Source organism: Impatiens glandulifera, chromosome 9, assembly GCF_907164915.1.
Source record: "Impatiens glandulifera chromosome 9, dImpGla2.1, whole genome shotgun sequence".
In the NCBI taxonomy this organism is placed as follows: domain Eukaryota; kingdom Viridiplantae; phylum Streptophyta; class Magnoliopsida; order Ericales; family Balsaminaceae; genus Impatiens; species Impatiens glandulifera.
In genome coordinates, this window is record NC_061870.1 from 16,461,937 (window position 1) to 16,483,561 (window position 21,625).

General features: G+C 33.5%; 1 protein-coding gene across 3 annotated transcripts; it reads left to right on the forward strand.

Moving 5' to 3' along the window:
• The first annotated feature begins 2,265 nt into the window (after nt 1-2,265).
• On the forward strand, nt 2,266-16,902 carry LOC124916822 (histone-lysine N-methyltransferase ATXR3). Of its 3 annotated transcripts, none has more exons than XM_047457588.1 (20): nt 2,266-2,505; nt 2,600-5,026; nt 5,160-5,216; nt 6,006-7,130; nt 7,286-7,635; nt 7,789-8,295; nt 8,388-8,488; nt 10,178-11,228; nt 11,494-11,565; nt 12,095-12,205; nt 12,295-12,395; nt 13,687-13,786; nt 13,888-13,983; nt 14,420-14,587; nt 14,671-14,796; nt 14,925-14,978; nt 15,464-15,711; nt 15,792-15,900; nt 15,990-16,292; nt 16,411-16,902. In XM_047457588.1, exons 2-20 carry the CDS (start codon nt 2,803-2,805, stop codon nt 16,594-16,596), a joined length of 7,089 nt encoding a protein of 2,362 aa, XP_047313544.1. In that variant the 5' UTR covers nt 2,266-2,505; nt 2,600-2,802; the 3' UTR covers nt 16,597-16,902. The 3 variants fall into 3 exon arrangements, with proteins under 3 accessions (XP_047313544.1, XP_047313545.1, XP_047313547.1); XM_047457589.1 differs by having other exon boundaries at nt 2,608-5,026; XM_047457591.1 differs by having other exon boundaries at nt 2,680-5,026.
• The last annotated feature ends 4,723 nt before the right edge of the window (nt 16,903-21,625 follow it).

Here is a 21,625-nt window from a genome sequence, read left to right on the forward strand (position 1 = left end):
TTCCTGTATAATTATGAATATTCAATTTGAATATTTTCTTATCCAATCTTTACTATGAACTATAAATTTGTTTTTATATTTATAATTTTATTTATAAATATATTAATTAATATAATTTTCTAATTAATTCGTATATTAAAGAATTGAATTACTCATACTCATTTTCTTTCCCATTAAGTTTAAATTAATAAAAATACATGATACAATGCTCAATTACCAATAATTAAATATTATAAAATATTTAATAGATAAATTCTAATTAATTGTGTTAAATAGTTAAAATAACCTTAACATTAAAATAAATATATTTAATATTTAATTAATATTAATATATTATCCTAATGAAAAGAAACACCATGTACATTATATTTTTTAATAACAAAAACTCACAAGCAAAGTAGAGATGGAAATTGGTACCCATATTTGATATATGTAGATACTCGATGATCTAGTTGGGTATTTTAAATTGGGTACTGGACCGAGCATTGGAAGTGAAAGACAGTACTTGATCAGGTTCGAAGTCAAAGATGAGAAGTGTGTAAAACCTAAACTCGACCAGTTTATAATAATAATACTTTTTTTTATTATTATTAAGAATTAATGTGACCTTTCAAATACTCATAATGACAAACATTATTTTAAATACATAATTTATGTTCTTATCCACCATCATTCTAACTTTATTTTTTAATATTCTCAAAAAAATTTATTACCTTCTTTATTACGGTTTAATTTTCATCTTTAACTTTTCTTTAAATAACAAAATATTATTTCTCTTTCATTTTTCTTTATCTTTATTTTTAATTATTTTTTACTTTATTCTAACATTTTTTTTCAACTTTACAATAAACTTATTATTTTTTCAACATTTACAATATAAAGATGTATGCAAGATAAATAATTTTTTTATTTGTTTTTTTAATATTTCAATTTATTAATTTTAAAATGATTTATTATTTAATAAAGTTATGTTTTTTTTTATTTTTAACTTGTATAATCTTATAAAAATTTAATCGGGTAATAGGGTACCCATCGGTAATCGGGTACCCGACAAATTGAAGACAAATCGAAGATGAGGATATAAAGAGAGATACTCGTCGACGTCGGAGTCACGTAGTAAATAATAATCGAATTCGGGGATGAATATTTCACTACTCGGCTCAACAGGTAGGGTACCCTCCCATCCCTAAGCAAGAGTTTAAACTAAGTACTTAATCTAAGTATTATTAAAAAACGATTGGAAGAGGAAATTTGGAGGAGAGAACGAGTGAGAGAAAGAAACGACACTCGCGAAAAAATAACTAAGACTTTTCTCTCTATTTAAACTTTTTTAATATTTTAACCAATAACATGATATCACCCCATTTCCTCTCTCATTGTCTCATTATTTCATTATTTCATTATTTCCCTCGTCCTATTAAAATACATATTTTTCTATATCACAAAATGTGATACCAAAAAGGCAAAGGCTGACATCACAAATACAGTAACACAATAACCTAAAAACATGATCAATTATCTGATTTGAAACCATTTGAAAAAATATACCAATAAATGTATAAAAAACTATTTGTATGGTTATGGTAAAATATTTATTGTATAGATAAATTAAAATACTTCCCAGTTTATTTATTTATTAATTCACTATCAATTATTTATTAAAAAACACCTCTCTAGTGTAATTTAATTAAAATTCAATTTTGTTTATAGTCTTCATACTTTTCTTTTAAAGCCCTTATTTATTTATTTATTTATTATTAATGGATTCTAGTAAATCTTTTTTTTTTTTATATTTATAAAACAATAAATTTATTCACTTAAAATCATGAAATCAAGTCGGGTTAGGGTTAACATCGGGTCGGATACTTGTTGACATCCCTAAAAACGTTATATCTTTTAAATGTAATTATTTTTGAGTTTAGAATTTAGACTATCGAAAGGAATCTATTAATTATTATTATTATTATTATATAGAATTTGAGAAAAAAATCAGTTATTCCCATAACTGCTTACCAAACAAGTCCTTAATACTCAATGAAGAAAAAAAAAAATGAAAAAAAGTTGCTCCCCCCTCCTTATCTCCTCTTCCTCCCGCCCTCTAGCTTAGGACAACTTGAGCGCCAAATGAAATAATCATGTTACCGAAAATATCCTCTTAATTTCTTCTTAATTCCCAATATGTCCCTAACCGTCGCTATTTCCCTCTCCTCATTTTCATCAATAAATACTGAAAAAAGGGGTAAAAAATTAGAAGAGAATTTTCACAAAGAGAAACGCGAAATTTAACGCGAGGTTTTCCGTCCGAAGAAGAAGAATTGAGAGCTTAGCAAGAAGAAGAAGAAGAGTAGATTAGCTTGGTGAGAGATTCTTCATCAGTTTCTATCCATCCATCCATCTCGAGTTCTTCGATCCATCAGTTATTGTTGTAGGATTCTCATTTTAATTCGAAAGTGTTACGTGATCTACTCGGTCATCGATCTATTCGTTCACCTTTTCAATTACATAGTAAGTTTGTTTTCTTCTCTTCATTTCATTGGTTTAAAACCCTAGTGTTTCTGCTTCCCACTTATTTGCTTTCTTCTTATTTTGGGTTTCAAAGTTGGATAGTTGGACGCGCCGTTTTCATTTTCCCCAAGTATACCCTTTGCCGATTCGGCGGCGCATCTCTCTGTTTTGAAGTAATCAGTATTTCCCGTGACAGCGAATTCACAAGGATAAAGGAATTGAACTATGAGCATTGACAACCCCGGCGAAGGAGAGAATTAGGGTTTGCACGTGTTTCCAGGACAGTGGCGAACTTCCATGGGAGATGGGGGAGTTGCATGTGTTTCTTTGCAGCCTATTATGGAGCGGTTGTCAGGTTCTGAGAATTTATGCGGTGGCAACAATGGCAAGTTTAGTAGTACTGAAGTTTCCAGTGTTTCTCAGGGAAAGATGAAGGCCATGAAAGATCATTTTCCGAAAAAAGAAGAAACTTTGGATAATGTGAATAGCAGTAGTGAAGTTGAGAATGGTGAGTTGGTGATAAAGGATGAAATAGAGGAAGGTGAATTGGGTTCGGGGTGGCCAAATAGAGATATCGAGAATGGAGAGTTTGTTCCGGAGAGGTCGCATAAACATGAAATAAAGAGTGAAATTGAGAAGGTTGAGCTGCCCCCAAGTGATAAATGTAGAAATGAGGAATTAGAAAAAGGGGAGTTTGTTCATGGAAAAGGGCGAAAAGATTACTCTGATAGAAGAGAATATTATCCTGGAAGGTCCAGAGCCAATGATTACCCGGAAAAGGGCAAACAAGGGGAGTTTGAGAAAAGAGATTTTGGATATTGGAGAAACTCTAAATTTGAAACAGAAAAAAGAGAGTTTGTTCCTGAAAGATGGCACAGAAACGAGGTGATCAAGGACGAGTACAAGTACCAGAAATGCCGAGGTGATTTAGATAAGGACAGGGGATGGAAATATGATCGAGAGGGCACACCTTCTTTTGGTAAGTGTTCAGGTGACAAAGACTTCAGAAGTGGAAGTCAGTACTCCAATAGAGCTGCCAGGTGGGAAACTGGCCACGATAACAATCCAAAATTAGGTTTAAAAATAGTAAATGGGGAAGTTCCCTTAAAAAACAATCCTAGCAACGGAAATAACCAAGGGCAAGAATCTGGAAATCGGTCTAAGAGGCATGTGGATAGTCCAGAGATAACTGATCGAAGAAATTATGGTGAATATACTAATCAGAGTTCCTTAAAAAGTCGCAAACTTTATCTTGAAGATAATCACTCCTTCAGCAGGTCTGTGGAAAGATCTGGCAGGTATATTACTTCATCCAGGAATATTTCATCTGACAGGTATTCCTTGAGAAACTACGAGTCTTCAGTTGTCAGAACAGTTCACGACAGGTATGGTTCTAGTCCACGGACCCGCGCATATAATACCAGAGGTAGGAGTTCATCTCGTCATGATAGATCACCTTATGATCGAGGTCATCACTATGATAATAGGAATCGAAGTCCCAACTATTATGAGAGGTCCCCACAAGATCGAGATCGAAAACATGATCGTCGAAGGAATCAAAGTCCTAGCTATTCTGAGAGGTCTCCATCAGAAAGAGGTCATTATGATGATCATCAGAGAAATAAGAGTCCTGGTTATTCTGAGAAGTCCCTACAAGATAGAGGTCGATATCACGATCACAGGGATCTGGCCTCAAGCTCCTTGGAGTGTTCTCCAATAGATAAGATAAGGCCTAATGGTCATAAAGAAACAAGCAAAAAAAATGGAGCAAATGAAAAGTTACCAGGTCCTTCTGCAAGCAAAGAACAAGAAGATATGATTGATCACGACTCTAGTGGAAAAAATTTACAAGCATCTAAAGAATGCCAAGAAAGAATCTCTCTCCATAATGGTGACGATACAATTGAAAAAATGGGTGCCCTTGAATCCCACAAGGAAGAGCGTCTAGAGAGCCAGGTAGCGAATGTCATAGATAATACTACATGGGTCAATGGTACTGAGGAGCTTCCTTCTATGGAAGAAGACATGGATATATGCGACACTCCGCCTCATCTGCCAGTTTTGACAGATTTAACCCCAGGAAAATGGTTTTACCTTGATTATTCTGGCTTGGAATGTGGGCCATCCAAATTGTATGACCTCAAGACACTTGTTGAACAAGGCTTCCTTGTGTCTGATCACTTGATCAAACACTCAGATAGTGATAGGTGGGTCACTGTTGAAAATGCACTTTCTCCGCTGGTTACTATGAATTTTCCAAATATTGAATCAGATGCTGTTACTCAGTTGGTGAGTCCCCCTGAGGCTTCTGGTAATATGATGGCTAATGAAAGAGATACTGCTCATCACAGAATTCTTCAAAGTGAGGTAATATTAACTACCTTGGAGGAAACGTCATGCTGCATAGATGACAATTCTGCTATCTACAAGCCTTCCAAAGAGTTCCACATCGAGGAAAGAGTTGGAGCATTGTTAGAGGGGTTTTCTGTAACTTCTGGCAAGGAACTTGAGGCAATTGGCGGTAAGATTCTTATCCCTCTCCATGGTTTAGTTTATGTGTCCAGATTTCATTTGTTTATTTTTTGAGTGGGCTGTTTTTCCATCTTCTGTTTGTACATGTCTTATTTGACAATCGGTGAAATTATGTGTTGCAGAAGCACTGCAAATGACATTTGAGCATGCAGACTCGAGGATGTGGGTAGATACTGAAGGTACATTCTTTTAGTTTTCCCACTAGTAAATGATTATCATCCAGCACCTATTATGTTGGCAGTTTAGAATCTTATAGTTCTGTTTCTTCATAATTGTTAAATGTCACTCTCTTAAGAAAGCAGGAGTTTCTGTTTGAATGTGTCTGTTATAGAACCCAATACTTGTTTTCATGTTCCTGGCTTTGGCCACTTGTATATCAATCACAAAACCAAATCTTAAATGCTGAGGAGTTCCATTACTCTTCAAGTTCAATACTGCAATCAGTTTGGCTGATTAAAACAAACATATTATCTAGTTTTCACTTATGGTCATTGCTTTTGAAAGACTTAACATGCTTTTATGCCTAAGATAGAGCAATATATCCTTCAATTCCATTAGATTAGTTGATTGCAAGCCAATCACAGTGTCCCTAGAAAGAAACTTCTACAATCCACAAGAAAATTGCCTTTTGTTCTATTGAGAAGTAGGATACTATATGATGTTCCTTTTCCTATTGTCAAGCTTGGATTTCTCATTTGATAGTCTTTTTCATTCAGCTGTATGCGTTAAGTATTTGATGCAACATTTTCCATTTCACGAAGTATATAACCTCAGATTCGTTGTCTATTTGAGGTATCGCCCTGCATAGATCCAGTTAATTTCATTTTATACTCTGTATTTAGTAGTTGAATGTCCCATGCATATTATGGATCGAACACTTGGTTCTTTGGTAATATCGTAACACATTTTTTGATATAATGCACAACCTTCTGTTGATGTTGAAGAGAACGTATTATGGTTAAATGCAGATTGTGCTAGCTACAACTCCGGGAAACAAGATGATATAGGCAAAGACAAGGTCTTTTGGCATCCTGAATTAGCAAACAGAGAGTCTGCAGAAAAAGCTAACTTTGTATCTGTTGTGGATGGTTCTATAGCTTTTGGTGATATTGACGGCGTATTCGCTGGTCCATGGTCATGCAAAGGTGGCGACTGGATGAGGAATGAGGAAGCTGTCCAAGATATTTCCATTAAGAAATTTGTCCTTAATGATGGCTTTCCTCTTTGCCAGATGCCCAGATCTGGATTCACAGACCCTCGGTGGCATCACAAAGATGATTTATATTATCCCTCCCAATGTAGAAGAATTGATCTTCCAACCTGGGCTTTCTCTGTACCAGATGAGTGCAATGATCCTTTGGGTGGAAGCTGGGAAGGTCAATCCAAGCCTATTGCTACAAGGTGCATGAAAGGAACCATGCTGCCAGTGGTGAGAATAAATGGATGTGTAATCAAGGATCATGGTTCATTTGTTTCAGAGTCCCACTCTAAAGCAAGACTGAAGGACAAATATTCTTCAAGGTCATCCAGGCACTACTCTATATCCAGTGAAGGGAAGAGATCTTCAGAAGAAACTGTATCTTTTTCTAAATATACCCACCAGGAAGAATCGTTAGCTTCTTGTAAGAGTATCATGTCTGGGAACATAGTGAAAGATCGTCTTTGCACAATAGAGGACTTGCAAATACATTTAGGTGAGTGGTATTACCTTGATGGTACAGGGCATGAGCGAGGGCCTTCATCATTTTCGGAAATGCAGAAATTGGCTGAGAAAAATATCATTCCAAAATATGCCAGTGTCTTGAGAAAAACTGACCGCTTGTGGGTTCCAGTTACCTCAGCTACAGAGGTGTTTGAAACTGCTCAGAAGGTTCCAGAATTGACTAATCATACAGTAAGCGAACCAGGGGCTTCCAGTCCATTCAATAACTTGCATCCACAATTCATTGGATTTACGAGGGGGAAACTACACGAATTGGTCATGAAATCATACAAGAGTCGGGAATTTATGGCAGCTATAAATGAGGTATTGGATCCGTGGATTAATGCAAAGCAGCCGAAGGACACAGAGAAATTTGTTTGCAACATTGGCGGTAAGTTTGGAAACCAAGGTTTACTAAAATTTTCAGAACTTTGAGTACATTGTTGATTAGAAAGTGGTTATCATTTCAGGGTGTGATCTTGTTTATTAATTTAAAAAGGTAGGAAATGTGTTATTTATTTAATTATATTTTTTTTGTGGGTGCAGATGATTATCGTCCTGGGAAAAGAGCAAGGTTTCTCCTAGATGGAACTGAAGAGTATGAAGTGGGAGCAACTATTGGTGACATCATGTTTGATGATCTGTGCTGTGATAATAAGTTTCAGGGAGAAAATACTGGAACAGGGGTTGATCCTATGAGCTGGGGTCTAATGGATGGTCAGGTGCTTGCACGCATATTTCATTTTCTCAAAGCTGACATGAAATCTCTTGTTCATGCGTCTTTGACCTGCAAGCATTGGAGAATATTAGTAAAGTATTACAAGCATATCTGCAAACAGGTTGACTTGTCCTCTCTTGGTCCAAATTGCACAGACACAATGTTTTGGGAAATCATGGTAAATTGTCTTTGATAACTTTTTTCTTGCGCTTATCCATTTCTTTTTTCTTTGCTTTTGGTTTTCCGGTAAAGGAATGGTGATTTTTTGTGTGCTATGCTAAAATTTATTGTTCACTGAAGTCCATAATATATATTTTTTTATTGTTTGCAGAGTGGTTATAAGAAAGAGAAGGTAGATTCGCTGATACTACTAGGCTGTATTAACGTCTCTTCCTCTCTACTTGAAGAAATCATTAGGTCATTTCCTTGTCTATCGTCTATAGATATTCGAGAGTGTAGTCAGCTGGGTGACTTGCCGAATAAATATACTAAGATAAACTGGATTATGAGCCGTAAGCAGATTATTGATAGGGCATCATCAGCTTATACAAGTCATAATGGTCTAACTAGACATGGAGATCATTCCAGTGGACTCAAGGATTATCTGGAGAGTTCAGAGAAGAGGGACTCAGCTAATCAATTGTTCCATGGAAGCTTGTACAAAAGGTCAAAGTTATTTGATGCTAGAAAGTCCTCTTCTATTCTACCTAGGGATGCACACATGAGACGGTGGACTGTTAAGAAATCTGAAAATGGTTATAAGAAGATGGAACAATTTCTTGCTTTGGGTCTGAAAGACATAATGAAGGAAAACACTATTGACTTTTTTGTGCCTAAGGTATGTTGGCTTTGTTTATAATGATTCTATAACAATTAGTCCATTTCTTTCTGTAACTTTTTAACCAACATCTTGCATTTTTTCCTGTCTAGGTGACTGAAATTGAGGCCAGAATAAAGAAGGGTTACTATGCTGGCAGAGGGTTGAGTGCTGTCAAGGAGGATATAATTCGTATGTGCAGGGATGCGATCAAGTAAGTTTTGATTTGACCCCTTTCTTTGACCACACATGTTTTGTTTTCATCTACCTGATGTCATGCTTAATTGATTTGTTTGTCAATTAATTCAATTTTATGTTTGGTACTGAAATTTATTACATTATACATGGATGACACAAGCAGGCAGAACATGTAGAACCTTGACTCCATACTCTTTGAGTGGTTCTTGTTTGTGGAGTTATATCACTCTAATCAAATATCTATTAGTAGGGTTTTGGACTATACACGAAATTTGCCATACCCCCCTTAGTTTAAAATCTGAGAGTTTTCTGTTTTAGTGTATTAACTATGTTCTAGTCCACCCTCTCTTCCCTTGTGTGGATTTCTTGAGTTGACCATATTCAGAGACCTGTGTTAACTATGTTCCCATTGAGGGATTGGGACTTGGGAGGAGAGGCTAATAGTCTCTTCTTGTTTGGTTAGAAAATGGAGAGGTCAATCACTCTCCTCATTTGGTTCCCATTTTTTAAATGAGAGGCGAGAAGAATACAGGGTTTTAAAAGTTTCTTTCTCTTCCAAATTTTTTACTTTTTCAATTTGGAGGAGAATGAAGAAAAGGGAAGGATTATATATTTCATATTTTTCTTGTTATTTTTTAAAACCAAACGAGGTGAAAGGTATGAGTGAGTAAAAGTTAGAGTTTCCCTTTTCCTCCCTTTTCTTTCCTCTCATTCTCCCCTCATCCATTCTCTTCCTAGCTAAATGTAGTAAGATTTCATAACATTTTCTTTATGTGTTGGAGTTTTTAAGTTATAAAGGCCTCTCTACTTATGCATAATTGTTTTATGTTCTGGTTTATTGAACTGTTTTCAATTCGTATGTGTTCTGAAAACTTGTTAACATTTTTCACCAGCTAAAATAAGAATAGAGTGGTCCATTGTTTTAAAAAAAGAATAGAGTACTCCATAACATTGGCAATGAGATGGGCATATTCAAGTAACCCTCTTTGGATAATAACATATTGAGGAATTGAGCGCACATACCAAATGTATGGGGAACCCAAGCGAGTGAATGTAGAGGAAGTAAAGAAGTGTTCTCATGTTTCCTGCAAGTCTCTTGTGGTCAAATTTTCAAAAACAACGTATTTTCTTTTTCTTTCTAAAGAAGCCTGGATAATAACATATTGAGGAATTAGGCGCACATACCAAATGTATGGGGAACCCAAAAGAGTGGATGTAGAAGAGGAAGTAAAGAAGTGTTCGATATCATGTTTCCTGCAAGTCTCTTGTGGTAAAGAAATTTTCAAAAACAACGTATTTTCTTTTTCTTTCTAAAGAAGCCCGTGCAGTTGAAAAATAGAACAAATTGTTTCCTTAAAAATAATTTTTCTTAAATTGACAATGGAAATAACTTCTCTTATAAGAAAGTAGTTCTCAAGAAAATATTCTGTTATTAACTACACAATGGTTAACTCTACTCTGAAGAATATATTTAGAATGGTTGGGGGCACTGCCCCTCTCCTATGAATCCACAGTCTGATTGTTTGCATCCTGTCCTAGTTCTAGATGTGGTTAAGATATTTACACTTTGATCACAACCTGTGTATCTGATTATATATAGTTTGTTATTTGAAACATTACTGCATGGTGTTTCTTGGAAAGCTGTTGTTTTGCATCGTCCACTCTTCTACATCTATCTTATTTTTTTGCATAAATCATGTCACAGAGCAAGGTGTCGAAGTGAGGCTGTGGGAATGAATCACATGCTGAAGCTCTTTATTCAATTAGCCACTCGTTTAGAAAATAGCTCTAGGCCTCATGAAAGAGATGACAGTATCAAGAACTGGAAAGATGATTCAACTGCACACTTTTCCTCAACTACCTCGAGGTATAAAAAGTTAAACCAGGCTGGAGAGAGGAAGCACATGATCAGGCATAATAGGAGCTCTTCAATTAATGGAAGTTCTGACAATGGAGATAGTGTTTCTGATCAAGAAATTAGAAGGCGTTTATCCAGGTTGAACAGAAAATTCATGGACTCAGGAAGTGAAACCTCTGATGGCCTTGACGAATCATCTGAGGAGGCCAAAACTGATACTGAAAGTGCTGCCTCTGGTGCGGAAAGTGACTTGGAATTCCCATCAGGAAGTGGAACTAGGGATTCAAGAGGAGATGTAACCCTTTCCATAGATGATGCTGCAGATTCTTGGACTGAAGATCGTGAGTGGGGTGCTCGTATGACGAAGGCAAGCCTAGTTCCTCCTGTTACCAGGAAGTATGAAGTAATTGATCAGTATGTGATTGTGGCTGATGAAGACGAAGTTCAAAGGAAAATGCGTGTTTCCCTGCCTGAAGACTATGCTGATAAGCTAAATGCGCAGAAAAATGGTCTGGAGGAGTCTGATATGGAAATCCCCGAAGTGAAGAATTACAAACCTAGAAAATTTCTTGGAACTGAGGTGATAGAACAAGAAGTTTATGGAATAGATCCTTATACACACAATCTTGTACTTGATTCCATGCCAGGGGAATCAGATTGGACTCTTACTGATAAGCATTTGTTTATAGAAGATGTGCTGCTTCGCACACTTAATAAGAAAGTTGAGCACTACACTGGTACAGGAAATACCCCTATGAAGTACTCTTTGCAGCCCGTTGTTGTGGATATACTGAAAAATGCAGAAGAAAATGATGACATGCAAACTGTGAAATTATGTGAATCCATCTTAAAACAAATTGATTGTCGTGCAGGGGATAAGTATGTCGCTTATAGAAAGGTAAACATTCCTAACTATTTAAAGGGCATTAGTGTGCCATTTGGCTGTTTCACTAATAAAAAGGATAAAACATTTTTAATCCTTTAATCATTTTCATTTTTGCAATAAAAATTTTACCATCTTAAAAAAAGGATTAAACATTTTCTCAAGAAAAAGGAAAAAAGAAAAAAAATGGGCATTAATGTTGGTTCATTTTTTAAAAGATAATTGATTTGTTTTCATGGTTCCTTGTCTGAACATCCATTGCCATATATTTGCTCATTAGGGCCTCGGTGTTGTTTGCAACAAGGAAGGTGGCTTTAGTGAAGATGACTTTGTGGTTGAGTTTTTGGGCGAGGTATGCGGTTTCACTTTTTCTGTAATGTGAACAGTTTTGACTTAATTATTTAGTACACACTGGGTTATTCTTAGTTTCTTTCCACAAAATAATTAGGCATTTGAATGTTTCAGTTTCATGGTGACAATCAATGTTCCTTTTCATTATTTTTTCTATGCTTGTGCCTGTCCTTGTCGTGATTTTTTCTAACTTCATGATGTCCTCTTTTAAGTTCATGTGAGATTTATGTATCCTTTGTTTTCATGGTCACATAAGTTTGGCCCTTCTGTTACAAAACACTTTATGCTTCCACCGGCTTATTTAGTTTATATAAGAAGAAAAAATGGGGCAATTGAGATCTCCTGATCTCATCCAATGGTTGAAATGTAGAGATTACCCATCACATTTTCTTTGTCAGGGCTGTCAATTTGTCCTGCACAATTATTTGTTATGATGCTTTTGAGCATGGTGATGAAAATCTATAGAAGGTCCTGCATGCAGCTTTTTCTTTGGCTTGTTTCCTGTTTCATTTTTATCATGGTAATTATAGGTGTATCCTGCATGGAAATGGTTTGAGAAGCAAGATGGAATTCGTTCTTTACAAAAAAACAGCAAAGAACCAGCCACAGAATTCTACAACATCTATCTTGAAAGACCAAAGGTTTATTTTCCTTTAAAAACTTTGCAATTTTAGAACCTTTTATGCATCCCTTTTCCTATTTAGTTTCTGACTGAGATTTCTTCTGGAAGGGTGATGCTGATGGATATGATTTGGTGGTTGTTGATGCAATGCACAAAGCAAACTATGCAAGCCGAATTTGTCATTCATGTCATCCAAACTGCGAAGCAAAGTAAGTAATGGACTTTGCTTGTATTTTTCATCTCCTGTTTGAGAAAGTGAAATCATTGTATTCATTATGATACTTTTGCTTGCCAATTCCAGTTTAAATATGTAATTTATAAATTAAAAAAACTAAATGGATTCTTGATTCTACTATGTGGGTTAGTATGGTTGTGTTCCCCAATGCCACTACGTACAGTTAGTAGATTATGCACATTCTAGTTACTTTTGCTGTTTGTTTTTGGTACAATGCTGTTTTGAATCATGTAAGAACACTAGATGCTGCCTGGGGAGCTTCATTTCTATTTTATCATTTTGACCAAATAAGGAAGACAGACAAATCCAATGTCATGGATGAAGATGGAATTATGATTAATGGTTTAGATTGAACTACCAAAACTTCTAATAAGAATAATGGCCCTTTTCCTACAATAAATGTTACAATTGCATTCAAGTTCAGAAAAATTCCAATCCCCCCCTCCCTTGGTTTGGCCTATTAGGAAAGTAGTGATTTGTGGAATTTTTTAAGAGAAAAAGAGGTTTTTTGATAAATTATTCTCATTATTGTTAATACCTATTTATACAATTGTAGGTACTGATTTTACTCAATCAAGATAAATCAGAAGCCCTAAAATATCACAATAATTTATTCTAATTTACTCAATTAAGGTAAATTAGAACGACTCGAATATAACTGCTAATTTATTCTAATATATATAGAAATAAACTAGAGAATAAAATAAAATAAAAAATAACTTAGTTTGACTATTTCCACATGATTTTACGTAGAGCACCTTTAGAGCTTGTTTGATGAAATAGTAAATTATTTTGGTAAATTGACAAAAATATCCTTTGTATTTAATCTTTTAAAATGTTATAAAAAATAAACTAAGGGTATATTTAAGTTAATGATTTGAATGACGATGGCATAAGGGTTATCATCAAACCAGGCCTTATAAAGGGTGTAAAGTGGATCACAGTGAGACAATTAGAAGGCTGTATGTATGGTCATACTGATGATGGTTCTTGTGGCTGGTTGAGCTATAGATAGAAGATTAAGAATATTTACACTATCAATTTGATCAAGAAATGCAAAACTGGAAATGAATGAAAACATATAGGAATTTGCATACAACAGACTGGTTACTTTGAAGATTCTTCTTACATATTTAAGCATCAAACTCACGTGTTCACAAACTATGTGTATATATCATTTCATTCAATTCTGAAATACATTATGGTCTCACAGTTATAAGATATTTTGTTAATGATAAAGTCATTGAATGTGTAATGCAATGCAGAGTTACTGCAGTCAATGGTCATTACCAGATTGGGATCTACACTGTACGTCCAATTGAATATGGTGAAGAAATCACATTCGATTATAATTCTGTTACAGAGGTGCGCATTTGATATGCATTAGTTTATGCTTGATGAAAGTTTGTAATTAATTATTAGACATTGAAGATATAGTATGATAACCATGAATGGTTGTGCTGCAGAGTAAGGAAGAGTATGAAGCATCCGTTTGTTTATGTGGAAGCAGGGTTTGCAGAGGAAGCTACCTCAATCTAACTGGGGATGGTGCTTTTCAAAAGGTACAGGTTTTTTGCAAATTGTTTATTGTCAAGGATTTTTCTTTGCTGTTTCTTTCAAGATGGGTTGTCTACTGCCTATTTATTAGCTCTAATTCTTGTTGTAAGCTTATAGTGAAAAAGAACTTAATTCACACATTTCTCATGCAATAAATAAGCTGCCTTTGTAGTTGTAGCCCATGAACTAAAAACGCTTACTTTATTTTTATAATATCTTAAAATATTAAATACAAAAGGACATTTAGTCATTTCACCTAAATAATCCACATTTTCATCTAACGAGTTTTGTTTTTTTATTCCAAAAAATTGATTTATTTAAAAAAACAGCAAACAAACTCCCAACTGTTTTTAGGTTTGGCAGTCATGGGCGAAGACCATGTTTTCATGTTAATACTAAATTTATAATAATGCTTTTCCTCAATAATGCTTTTTCTACCAGGTTTTGAACGAGTGGAATGGAATACTGGATTGTCACTACTTGATGCTAGAGGCATGTGAGTTGAATATTGTTACCGAAGAAGATTACTTGGATCTGGGGAGGGCTGGTTTGGGTAGCTGTTTACTTGGCGGGTTGCCAGATTGGCTTGTTGCTTATGCAGCTCGTTTGGTTTGTGCTTATTATGCCATGTCCTCATTTTGCTAGAGAAGTAACTATTTTTCTGACATTTTCCCCTTTATTTCTGTGTGAAGGTAAGGTTTATTAATTTTGAACGGACCAAACTTCCTGAAGCGATTTTAAGGCATAATTTGGAAGAAAAACGGAAATACTTCATAGAAATATCCATTGAAGTTGAGAGAAATGATGCGGAAATTCAGGTGGGTCTCAGTATTAAATGCCGAAATGTATCTTCCCCAAATACCACAATTCTTTTTAACTTGCAATGTTCTTGCCTTTTGTTCTAATAATATAATATTAATGTGTATCCTTTTTCTTTATGAGACAGGCTGAGGGGGTCTACAACCAAAGGCTTCAGAACTTGGCCCTTACTCTTGACAAGGTAACTGCCATCAATCAAATAAAAAAATTTCCTTTCTCATTTTATTTGCAAAGGTTGTAGTAAAAAGATGGAAGGTGTTTTATGAAAGCAAAAACACTAATTGATTTTTTTTTTTTTGTAGTATTTCGTTAAGATAATTGCTAAAAATAAAAAGTCTATCTAATGAGATAAAACATAGAAAACAATACTATAATTTAGGACCTATAAATCAATAGTATAGGCCCCATTTGGAAACAAAACTTAAATCTTACACAAATAAAAAAATATAATTATTGGCGGTTTCTCATCTGGTTCCGAATTCAAATTCTGATAGTTCCTATTGTTTAGGAAGTTTTAGGGTGCTTTGTCACTGCAATTTTAGTAGCTTGAAATGTCAATGAATTTAGAAAATAACAAGTCCTTTGTGTTATTCCTTGGTTACATGGATCCCTACTGATGAATTTTATTCATAACTGAAAGTGACATTTGACACCCTTCTTCTACAGGTGAGGTATGTAATGAGACGAGTTTATGGTGATCCTAAGAAAGCTCCACCTCTTCTTGAGAAACTAAGTCCTGAAGAGGCAGTTTCCTTTCTGTGGAAAGGAGATGGTTCATTTGTTGAGGATCTTCTTGAGAGCATAACTCCTTATATGGATGATGTCATGTTAAATGACCTGAAGGCGAAGATTCATGTTCACAATCCCTCTGGCTCCACTGACGTTCAGAAAGAGCTTAAAAAATCTTTAATATGGTGAGTAATATTGTTTTCTTATCTTGACAAGGAAGTTTAATAAAATTTCAAATTGATTGATCTTTTTCATACCTTGTCAGGCTAAGGGACGAGGTACGGAATCTTCCATGTACATATAAGTGTCGCCATGATGCTGCTGCAGATTTGATTCACATATATGCACATACAAAGTCCTTCTTTAGAGTTCGGGTAAGTTACCATTATCCGCAAATCTTTTGTTAATTGTAGCGTTCACTTAACTTGTACATGTTGGTTGATACCCGTTTTTTTGGCAACAGGAGTACAAAACCGTAACATCCGAACCAGTTTACATCAGTCCTCTCGATCTCGGACCTAACTGTAGCGACAAACTGGGGCCAGGACTACACGAATATTGCAAGAGCTATGGTGAAAACTATTGTTTAGGGCAGTTGATTTTTTGGCACACTCAGGCTAATGCGGATCCCGATTCTAACCTAGCAAAAGCAAGCAGGGGTTGCCTTTCATTACCAGACATTGGATCATTTTATGCCAAGCCCCGTAAGCCTTCTAGACAACGTGTGTATGGACGAAGAACGGTGAAATCCATGCTTGCAAGAATGGTAAGCTAGCTAGCTAGCATGACTCTCCACCACCACCACCACCTACTTAAATGATGCTTGTATTATTATTAGTCTATGATGATGATGTATTTGTATTTGTATTTGTTTTGTGAAATAGGAAAAGCAGCCACAGAGGGCATGGCCTGAAGATCAGATATGGCAATTCAAGAATAATAATAATAGAGAAAGAGTATTTGGAAGTCCAATGTTGGATTCTGTAGTTTTAAATTCTCCGCTAGACAAGGAGATGTTGCACTGGTTGAAAAGTAGACCAGCCATTTTTCAAGCGACGTGGGATCGGTGACAAGTAAAAAAGAAAAGACATATTCCTGCGGGGCGGCTGCATATTTGTTTTTGTTTGTGTTAGGGGAATTTTGTGCTGAATGTTCCATTCTTATGTACAGTTGATCTGTAGGCATTTTTCTGAGGTTTGGTTTTGTGTTCTTCTAGGAAGGGGGGTTAACCAATTGATTATATTACTTACTACTAGAGAGGAAGGACAGTTTGTTTTGTTTTGTTTTTTGATGATTACTATTTTCCCTTGTTCCTAATTTAGTGAAAAACTAAATGTATATCAATAGATATAGAGATAGAGATAGAGTTGTTATCCTAGGGAATTCAAATCAATACTCTCTCTTATTATCAAACAACTTTTGGTTCTTTCTTTCTCTCATGTAATATGTCTGTAATCGATTGATTGCCCAGGAATCTTCTTGCGGCTCTTTCTTGATTTATCGATCTTTAACCGACGATTCCTCTTTACCCTTCTTCTTCGTCATTCTTTCCCTTGTTTTCTTTTGTTTTTGCTGCTGCTGCTTGAGGATCAGATTTCTACATTTTAAGGTTTAAGGTGTAATTGGAGATAGATAATACCACATCATGGATATTCAACTATTTAGATTATTTAAAATTAAAAATATATTGACTCAACTAATTCTTATCTTTTTCTTTTCTATTTTTAAATTACAAAAATTAATATTATTAATTATTAAAATTAAATTAGGTTCAAATATTAAATATCTCAATTAACAAAATATAATATATTATTAGGATAATACACTTGAATACATTGTTTTTCGGTGAGATATGAATTGTTAAGGATTATTTATGAAAATTTAATTTTTTTTTATAAATGATATCAAATGTAAAAATAAAGTATTTACACTAAAATTTTTTTAAAAATCAAACTGTTTGATTTTCGAGTTCCTCATTTGATTTTTTTATTTTTTTTAACCGATTCAAAATTTGAATAAATTTAAAAAAACCGCAAAATTAGAATTTGATATTCATTTTCGAATATTGGATTATCTTTTTTATTTTATTGCCAAATTTTAAATTCGAAATATTTTAATTCAAAATAAAATTTGAATTAAAATGTTGAAAGGGAGAAAAATGTTTAACTGTTTGAATTTGACATATGGAGATAGATCCATGGAGAAAAAATCCAGAAATAGCGAGATTAAATAGATTGAAACTCTAGTAGACAAATATGACTAGATTATATTAATAGTCTTATTTTTTTAGGTGGGTAGAGATGAAAAAAAAGGGAAAGTGACTAGAGAGATTATTTGATTAGATTAGAGAATAGAGAGTGGTGATTATGTTTAAAGAATATATATGAGATGAAAGCTGCTGAATTGAAGATATAGAAAATATAGATGGACAGAAAATTAAGTTTAGAAAATATACATGAGATGACTATAGAATATATATGAGATGGCGGAGCTGACGGTAGAATTAGATTTAGAGAATATATATAAGATGAAGACTGAGAAATTAAGTTTAGAAAATATAGATAAGTTGAAAAATTAGGTTTAGAGAATATATATAAGATGACCGCTAAAGAATTAGGTTTAGAAAATTGGTTGTCGACTAAAGAATTAGGTTTAGATAATTATTATATATTGGTTGTCGAATGAAGAATTAGGTTTAGATAATTATTATATATTTTATATAATATATGAAGAAGACAAAAATATATATTTAAATTTATGTTTTATTATTGTTATAAAAATAATTAAAAATAGACTAAATTTAATGAATAAATATATAAGAGATAATGAATAAAATAATTTAAAAAAAATTAATTTATAATATTGATTTTGATTAACCGATAATAAAAAAATGTTTCGTTCCTCTCTAAATGATAGGATTGAATCCATTCTCTAGGGTTCACTTTCTATCTTAGGTACATTTTTATAATAAACCATGTCTACAAGGTTTCTCATTAATTAAAAAAATATTATAATATTATATATAAATTTTCTTTTATAAAATTATATTACATGTTAATAATAATAATTTTTTAAATTTATTTATTAAAAGAAATTATTTCATTTATATAAATAATATCAAAAAATTGTTTAAGATAAAATACAATTTTAATAACAATTACAATAACTAATAATAATAATTTTTATATAATTACTTTTAAATATTATATATTAATAATAAAATTAATTAAAATATAAAATATAAAAACTTAAAAATAAAATAATAATTTTAATAAAAATATTATTTCAAAATATTAAAAAAAGTTAAATATAAAATATTTAATTAAAAATTGTTATTAAAATATTTATAATTATTATGTAAGTTATATTTAATTTATACTTATCCACTATTAATATAATATTTTAAAGAAACTATCTTTATATTAATTATGTTTGATGGATAACTTTTTATTTATAATTATTAAACATTTTTATGTTATAATTATTATTTATTTATTTTTGGAAAAATTTTAATTAATACAACAATATTTATTATATCGATTCTATAATATTTTATTTTTATCGATTATTCTTTTGGTCATAAACATGTATAAGGTTTATGCGTTATTTAAATATTAAAACAACAATATTTAATGTTGATACATGTTGTTGATGATTACTTAAGTGTAAATACCTAAAAAATATCAGTCATTTATAAAGGCATTAGAATTTAGAAATAAACACCAAACAAACCTTTAGTAAAATATTTTTTATGGAAAACATTCCAAAATATTTCGAAAGCATTTTCTATTTTTTGGGATTTGTATAAAATGGTTTGGGAATCCAAATTTACAAAAATAATTTTGGGTTTTGAAAGTGGAACAAACATGCCTTAGGACCGGAGTCCTAGGTCTTGGGTTCGCTTTCACTAATATGAGTTTAGGACCCTCGGTCCAGGATAACCAGCCTCAATCAAGGTTCGAGACCTTGGTCTGGATGCTAAGGACTCTCGATTCTTGGCTGAAATTATTAGTCTAGGTATATAAACCTATCGGTCCGGGTTTGGTTTGGAGCTAGGTTTACCAGTATGGGTGCATAAACTAACCGGTCTTAGGTTAGCTTGGGACTAAGATCATCGGTCCTAGGTCAAGGGAGTTCTCGGTTCTCAGTTAGGTTTATCGGTATGGGTGTATAAACACATCGGTACTAGGCTAAGGGATCCTAAGTCCTAGGTTAGAAAAATTAGTCCGAGGTTAGAAACATCGGTCCTAGGTGAAAAGGGTCCTCGGTACTAGGTTAGAAACATCGGCCATATGTTATGTTCCTTGGTCTTGGATAAAAATCCTCAGTCGGACCTCTCGGTCCTAACTCAAGAACATCGGTCCTCCTCTACGGTCCTAGCTCAAGAACATTGGTCGAACTACACGGTCCTAATAAAATCTTCGGTCGGACTCCATGGTCCTAGGCTATGCTTTTCATTTTTGGTTTCTCGATTGAGGATCCTCGGTCGGATCCCACGGTCCTAATGAACATAAAATGTTCATTTTTTAAATTCGTTTTTTTAGCTCTGATTCGTTGATCCAAGAGCTTGGGATAGCTTTACAAAACTCTCATGAACATGTTGATTAACACCTCAAGGTATCAATCGACCTGGATGATGATCAATTTGTTCAAAATAGTTTGTGAGCAAAAGTTGAGTTTTTTTTATTTATTTTAAAGATGTTTTGAAGTGTGAGGAGTCATCCAATGGCTTCCTTATATTACATATACTTGATTGGTACCAAAACAAGAACACTAGCTGCTTATTTGAACCAATTCAAGAACTTGAAAAATTTATTTATTTTGAAAATTTTGATTTTGGTCAAACACGATCGGGTTGGATCAAACATGATCCATATAGTTGCCCAACATCATTACAATCATGTTGGGAAGGTTTATGGACTGTGATTCAATAAAATTGACCCAAAAAACAACAAACCCGTTTTTTTGAATTTGAAAATTTAAATTTGTGTTTTTGTTATTTAGATTGATTGATAGGTTTTACCATATACAAATAGTTTCTAATTGATCCTATGAATAATTTTTATCCATAAAACACGATGAACAACAAACATACAAGTTTTTGCAATTTGAAATATAAAATTTTTAAACTGTAAATATGAATTAGAGGGTAATTGGAATCATACCAAGGATTGAAGAACATTCCTTGGACCTTAGGGAAGCTGTTGGGATGCCTGAATCCAAGTTTTAAGGTCTCAAACGAATTTTCAAAAAATCCAGTATCTTTGAGCTTTAATGGTAGATTTTTGAAATCTTCCGATTTGAAGGTGGAGATCTGATTCTCCACTTCAGGAATGACTTGGGAGGGGTATTTATACTCATCCTAAGTTGGTGGAGGCTTCTAGTGGTCTGAATTAGCCAAAAGCCGTTGATGGAATTTTAGTTGGTCTTGAGTTAACCTTTCGAATATGGATGATTCATCCCTATTTTGATAGGGATAAATGATCACCATCGTAGGGTGATCATTTCAAGCTTTAAATGAGCCGAAATGATCAGAGGCCAAAATGATGTTGTTTAAGGCGCGTTTAGGCGTTCTGTCCAGCGCTGTTGCGTTTGGGCGGTCGGTTAACGATCCGGCTAATGGAGCATTAGTCGATCCGCTGCCTCGCGCACGTGCTTCTCCTCGGTTACAACCGACTACGGAGAGCGTTCTAGGGCGTTGAATGCATTTCCAATGTCCATCAAAAGGTTGTAATTCCTACTGCAGCGAATCCTTTGGGTTTCAGCTGCACTGTATTACTAATTTAATTTTTTTTAAAACCTTAAGGGTTTATTTGAAATTGATTTTTCTTTCACCCTTTTGATTTTAGTTTTGATATTTTTAAATACACAAAATATTAAAATAAATATGACAAACATTTTATCAAATTTTTTTATTTATATTTTTAGGGTTAAATAAATAATTGTTTAAAAAGAAATGGATACAACAATTCATTCTAAATTATTTATTTTTGTCCCTTTAATTTTTTAAAATTATTTTTAGATAAATGAGTACAACATTTATCTTAAATAATTTTATTTTTATTATTTTAACCATTTTCCTTAATTATTTAGCCTTTA